The sequence below is a fragment of the Pygoscelis adeliae genome, unplaced genomic scaffold (assembly GCF_000699105.1).
Source record: "Pygoscelis adeliae isolate BGI_AS28 unplaced genomic scaffold, ASM69910v1 Scaffold68, whole genome shotgun sequence".
Classification (NCBI taxonomy): Eukaryota; Metazoa; Chordata; class Aves; order Sphenisciformes; family Spheniscidae; genus Pygoscelis; species Pygoscelis adeliae.
This window is the reverse complement of record NW_008825501.1, coordinates 167,823-174,631: the sequence shown is the minus strand read 5'-3', so window position 1 is coordinate 174,631 and position 6,809 is coordinate 167,823. Positions and strand designations below refer to the sequence as shown.

The 6,809-nt window shown below is 47.5% G+C and overlaps 1 protein-coding gene across 1 annotated transcript in view; it reads left to right on the top strand.

The window, feature by feature from the left end:
- Positions 1-456: 456 nt before the first annotated feature.
- SETBP1 (SET binding protein 1) overlaps positions 457-6,809 on the top strand; it is a gene marked incomplete at its 3' end in the record, with an annotated part of 168,749 nt that continues 162,396 nt past the window's right edge. The window contains 2 exon segments of the mRNA XM_009331554.1: positions 457-712; positions 714-1,090. Coding sequence (XP_009329829.1) covers positions 597-712; positions 714-1,090 — 493 coding nt within the window.

Genomic DNA, 6,809 nt, shown 5'->3' with positions numbered 1-6,809 from the left:
GTTATTGTTTAACCTGAGGCAAGCAAGTGTCTGCCTCTATTTATTTTTTTCCCCCTCTAAAAAGCCCTGTAACAATGAGCACTTTAAAGTAACGAGGAGGTTCATGGGGGCAGAGAGCTGGTTACCCCCTCATTTATTTCCCAAGTCCAGAGCTGAAGGTGTTTGCATTTATACACCAATTTTGGTTTTTTATATATGTCCATTTTCATCAATTTAGCAATACCTGTGACTATTTTTCCTTGCTTTGCAATACCAGATCCAGCCCTCAGAAATGCCGGCCGGCCTTGGTTCCCATTTTGCTTCAGGGAAGGCCCCTGAGGTGCTGCAGGGGAAGCCCAAACGTGCCCTGTTTCAGTCATCTCCAGACGCGCGTTCGATACGTGTGCGCATGCTAACTTCCTTTTTTTCTTCTCCTTTCTTTTGACAGTGGCAGATTTGGTCTCTTCTAAGCTCCTTGCAGCCTCTGGGCGATCGCGACGTTGAATTCGGCAAACAGTTACCATTCGTTCCCTGGGATCGTACCTGCCCTTGCTCTCCGCATCCCCTCCCGTGCTCCCCTTCCCTCTGATAAAACTCCAGGGCGTTGTGGTATTGCTATGGAGCCCAGGGAGACTTTGGGCAGCTCCCGGCAAAGGGGAGGCGAGGCAGACTTTCTGCCAGCTGCCGTCACCTCCGCGAAGCCTCCGCCTGCCTCCGGGTGTGCGGGGGAGACAACTGCCTGCGGCGGGCTCGGGGAAAGGGATCCCGGTGAGCGGCGAGAGGCTGGAGCCTGAGGAAGAGGATGAGCTGGGTTCTGGGAGAGACGTGGATTCCACTTCCAATGCGGACAGCGAGAAATGGGTGGCAGGAGATGGCCTGGAGGAGCAGGAATTTTCCATCAAGGAGGCTAACTTCACGGAGGGGAGTTTAAAACTAAAGATCCAGACCACCAAGAGAGCTAAGAAGCCCCCAAAGAACTTGGAGAACTATATTTGCCCTCCCGAGATCAAAATCACCATCAAGCAGTCTGGGGAGCAGAAGCTTTCCAGAGCTGGGAAAAATAGCAAAGCAGCTAAAGAGGATGACAGATCACACTCCAAAAAGAAGGTAAGTCCTATTCTTTCCTATATTTCTCCTTTCTCCTGAAAGCAGAGGGAGAGGAGAGGATTAAACCTGCTCAAACAGTTTGTGTCCAAGGCATAACCTTTGCAAGGTTTGCAAAGCCCCGCTTGGCCACGGAGGAGGTAATAGAGAGCGGGTATCATCCTGCACTGCCGGGTACGCTGCAGGGATGAACTTGAACTATCCTTCAGAGGAACCAGCTTGGAAGGGATCAAAAGTTCAGCTGGGCCTCTTCTATTTTTGTGCGTAATTGAGATTTAAGATTAATCATTACATGAGTGATAAATGAAGGAGCCCACTTCTAAACTGCTTTGTGTCTGAGCACTAATGCTCGAGCCTTTTGGCAGTTAAAGCTTTCGACTACATTTTTAAAATACAGGTATGTGCATGGCGAACAATTGAATCCATACCTGTGTACTGGGCGAAGGGCTCCATTATTCTTGATTACAGCATTGTGCTAGCAACACTATAGTTATGCTTCAGAAAATACTTCCATTATAAGTCTCATTTTCTCCCAAATGCATATCATTTTCTTGAAATATCCTTCTGGAGAGAAATTCTTGGTACATTTAAGTTTGGGTAAAAATTGATCTTTCTTTTTTTCATTTAGTCAAGGAGAGGAAGAGGGAGGGGAAAAAAAAGAAAATCCTTCCTTTATATGAGCTGTTTTCAGGAGCACCCTTTTGTTTTGCTGTTGGCTTGATTTTTCAGTAATGTGCCCTATACTTAGTCTTTAAAACAAATTTAGTTCAGGTGGCCGCACTGGTGGGGGGAGGGACACCTGGTGACTCCTCATGTTATTTTGGGTGTAGTGGTGTTTTCTGTCCTAGGCATTAGACAAAAGAGCTTTGGTCTGGTTGAGGCTTTATCACAGTACAAATACTTCACCTCTGCCTCCTTAGCAACCTGTGGGCATCATGATGAGCTCAGACAGGAACCCAGATTTGATGAAAGACTTGTGACCATATCCAAAACCTGGACAAATTCATCTGGGATGAAGACATCCACTGATTAGAGCTCGAGGGTGACTTGGCTTTCCTGCTCATGCAACTTGGATCCCTCGCTGTGCTGAAGGTCCCCACTTCTCCCATACCTTATGCACATGATGGATGCTCACAGGGCTACTTTAAGCCTTAAGGAGGCTAATTGCCAACGGCTCTCCCTGGAGATAGTCTCCTTGGCAGACTGACTTAGACCAAAAAGCTGATAACTCTAAATCACTTTTTGAAGCATCAACATTTCCCACTGACTCAAGGCAGAGCCCAGGGAGATTAACATTGCTCACTCTGAGAGTACTTCTCTTAGAAGCTGAACTTGAAAAAAAGACCAAAATGGAAGGGATTTTTTTTCTTAGAATCCTGCTAAATGGCATACTCCATGTGCCGGAAAAAAATAGGTCTTTTTAACACAGCAGAGGTTTGGCCTGGTAATACACTGAGAAGAGACTTTCCCACCTATTGAGAAGGATGGGCTATCTTCTTAACACTGAGCAATGTCTTATTTCCACTCCCTTTTCCTCCCTGAATACTTGTAGAGGTCCCAGGGGAACTGGCAGTTGTGTGAGACCGTGCTCGGTGACAGCAAAGGTGTCACAAACAATCCCTCCATGGCCGTGCAGGGAGGAAAAAAAAACCCTTGCAAACCACTGCCTACCATGCACAGACTGTGGAGACTATGACTGCTTAGAAATCGGAGCTTTCATTTCTATTTATCACCCAGTCAGACAGGTATGGAAGGCATGTTCATTCCTCCATGTGGCCATCTAAAAAGGTTAAATAAATAAAGCTAACTATAAGGAAACTATGTGCAAAAAGCCCAACCCCAACAACAACAAAAAAAGCACCTTGTAGTGTAGTTATGCTCAGGGTGAGACTTTAATTGCAGAAAGATAAGGAGTTTGAAAGAAGCAGATCATGGCCCAAACGCGGCTGCATCCAGCTTACGCTTGTGCCGTGAGGTCCGAGCTGGCTGGTGCTGTGTTCACACCCTGTGCGCAGGCTGGAAGCGCTTTGGGACAGCACTGGCCTAATCTGGCCATTAAAAGAAAACAAACCAAACAAACAAAAAAAAAACCAACCCAGCAGGTGGATGCTCTGAGCAGATGGGGAGAGGGCCGCCGCACTGGCGCATCCATTAGCATAACACCCAACGGCTGCCGCGTGGCAGCTGCTGAGCTGGGGCCGTGGCAGAGAAGTCCCCAGCAGGGATCTGGAGGACGCCGGTGCTGAGATGTCAAGGGGTTTGATGCCCGGAGACCTGAAGCCTGCCTCCCCAGGATGGTAAATATCCTGCATCTCTGCAGCCGAAGGGATTTCGCACATGATTGCCTCTTAGCTCGTGGGTTGCAGGATCAGGCCTTGGCTGCAAACATCTCGTATCAAGGGGTGATGAAAGGCACTACAGGAAAGGGAGGTTGGAAATCAGTGGGAGAAGGGTTCCAGTGCTGGCAGCGTGATTGCTTTCGTGGCTGATGCATGTGTCTCATGACAGTTACGGAGATTTTTTTGGGAAGATAGTTACGAGGAAACAGCGAGTTGAAACTTAAATGGAGCTGAAGCTGTCTGGTCCACCTGTGGGATTCCCTGGGAGAGAGGAGCACACAGGTACCTTCTGCACGTACTTGCAGAACCGCTGAGGCTGCGGTAGTGGTTAAAAAAAAAAAAAGTGATTGTCACATTTAAATGATTCTGGCAATTTTGATATTTCAGAGTTAAGCTGTTTGATTGCCTGTTGCTTTAATCAGCACAAACTCCAGAAAAGCAGCTACCAGCAGCAGCAGGGAACTATGCATTTAAACCAGTGGGGCAGATCTTCAGCTGGCATCACTCCACTGTCCTCCGTGAATTTTTGCCAGGAGAGTTTGGCCCAATGTATACATTTCCTTTGCACGTGGGAACAGCATCATTATCTGAGTTTACCACCTCGCTTATGGATGCAGGGCACATATACAGGCCCCACAGACCCGTATATAAGGATGGAGAGCTGACCATAACCTGAGCTGCAAGTGGCATGCTGATATCTCTGGTGGGTGGGAGCGGTTGCCCTGCACCTCATGCAGTAGCACCTGAATTTGTCTTTCCCCTTGAGGAGGAGCAAACTCTATCGGGACTTGAAAAATCACTAAAGTTTGTTGCATAATAATTTCAGCCGCATCTCCGCTAGTCCCCAGTGCTTTGAAATACCACTTCAGCATTCTTGCAGGAGTTTCAATACACACAGCACAGAGGGCAAGTAATGAAAACATGGAAGCAATTTAAGTAACAGCATGTGGGTACACAAAGGACTGGTAATGCCAGCAATGTAAAAAGGGGCTGTGAACTGGGGATATAGCATTTATACAGTGACCACTTAGGGAGGAAGAAGATATGTCTGTTCCTAAGCTTTCCACTACTCTGCTAATTAGGCAATAGGGGCTAGTGCCTGATTTTTAAAGCTGTGATCCAGGGAGCGGCAGTGATTAGAAGGGGGCTCTGTGGAGAGCCATGCTGCTCATGTGCCGAGGCTTCTGTTGTTTTTTTTTTTTTTTTCCTTTGATTCCAGCTGCTACACTATATTAAAAGACGTAAACATACATTAAATACTTTCCTCGTGTTGCTTTTCTGTGTGAGCAATTGCCCCAGGGATGTTATGCGATCATGAATGGGAGGGGAGGGAATCCAGGAGAGGATCTTGCTGGGTACGGTTGCTGGTGCCCTGGAGTGGGGAGGGAGGCAGGAGGTGAGAGAGAATCAGCGTTGGGAACCTCTGCTCTGCCGGCTTGAATGCTTGGCTGCAACCCAACAACTTTTGGGGTTTCTTTTAAGTTGTGACCATGCCAAGTTTCACATCAGCTTCCCCTTCTTGAAAATAAAAGTGAAGGTAGTTTCCTAACCCCTTTCCTGCAGCTGCTCGGAAGGTGAATTGTAGCTTGGGCTGTCCGTGCAGCTGCTTGTGCAGCAATTGGAAAGTGCTGTAAGCATTTGCTCTTATTTCAACCCTTTGGCACCTGGGGATGGAGTGGGATGAACCCTTGCCACTTCTAAACCCGCAAATGGCTCCATTTCATTTAGTCTGATTGGAGAGGGAGGGAAGAAAAAAGCCAGGAGCACAAAGGATCTCCTGCTGGCATGTTGGCAAGCCCTGCAGCCGCTGCTCTCCCACCTGCAGCAGGGTTGCTCGAGTCCAGCGTCCTCAGCGTCACTTAAAGGTGTCTTTTCCTTCTGATAAGGAAGCATGCTGTCAGTCTGGAAAGGCATTGAAAGCATGGCACCAAATGCAATGAAGCAATCCATCAGCATTCCCTGCCTGTCATGTAGCATTTAACAAGGCCCAGATGAGCAGTATTTCCCTGGTTTTGTTTTATTTCTTCCCCCCCGCCCCCTTCCCTGCATTTGCTGCTCTGTCTATTTTCTTGTGTCTGCGAACACTTCATTTTCCACTCCCTTCTTTCTTTAAGCATAGCCTGACAAAGTTTCTTTGGAGCTTCCATCATATGCATAATGTCCTGCTTCGGAGGATGTAAACTCTTTTTTTTTGTAATTATTATTGCACTGGGTTTTTTTGAGAGCTTGGGATGGGTGAATGCATTTTATTGCAAAGAGATAAGCGGCAGCAAGTCAATTGGAAGTAAAGCTTCCTTGTGTGCAGTCAGAGGAAACTCTACCCTTGGATTTTTTTTCCAACATTTTTTTTTTCCTTTGAGTTCCTGTAGGTATTTGCCATTTCTCTGCAGGAAGTGATTCTAGCACGTTTTCCCTTGAAATTCAATTCATTGTCTTCCTTTCCTCTGCCCCACACATGCAACTTTCTCCTGCAGTTCGCCTTTCCTTGAGGACTGTCTCATTTGCATGCTTCCCCTTTGCACCCTTCCTTCTTCCAGAAGATCGTGAACGCTTCCCCCCCCTCTCCTTCCCCCTTCTTTGCATCGCTGACTGCACATTGCACTTTCCCTCCAGGTTCTCATGTGCATCCACAGCTCTTGTTGGATTACCCCTGTGCCGGACTCCTCTCCCCGGTGATTTGTGTGCATGATCATCCAATTGCTCATAGTGCATGTTTATTCCTTTTTGCTAAGGGCATCCCCGTGTGAGATGTCTTCTGAGTCAGCTCTTCCTCTTGCGATCCCAAACGTGGCTCGGGGAGTTGATGGAAGTGCTTGCTCCCTGTGCTGCGTGTGGCTTAGCAAGGAGGAGAAGGCACTTGCACATTTGTGGTGGTACCTGCTTGAAGTCGCAGGCTTTGATTTACAGCTTCTTTTTTTTTTTTTTTTTTTTTTTTGCAAAGGGTGGAGCCTCCATGGCCCCTTCAGCCTGGACCTGTTTCTGTGCTGGTTTGGTCCCCACTCTTGCTTAGCAAAGCCTTGAGGCTGCTCTAAATGATGCTGGTGGCAGTTACCTGAAGCTCACGCCAGCAGTGCAGACCTCAGCCTCTGCCCAGGTTATGGAATAGTGGTAGAGCCCCAGAAGTGCCAGCACAGTGGGGAAGTCATCTTCTAGTTGTGTTTAAGGTGAAACTGGCTTTTGAGCAGCTGAGAGACCAATTCAGAGCTGCTCTAACAGGCACAAGGCTCCTGGTATTTTTACAGTCTTTCTGCACAAACGTACAGGTGCAAAGCTACACAAACTCAGCTCTGATATTCATCCCAGCTTTCTTTTTGGTTAGCTTGTTTATCTACCGCATTGTAGAAGGCACAAATGAAACAGCTGCAGTTTGGTGCCCTCCCACCACAA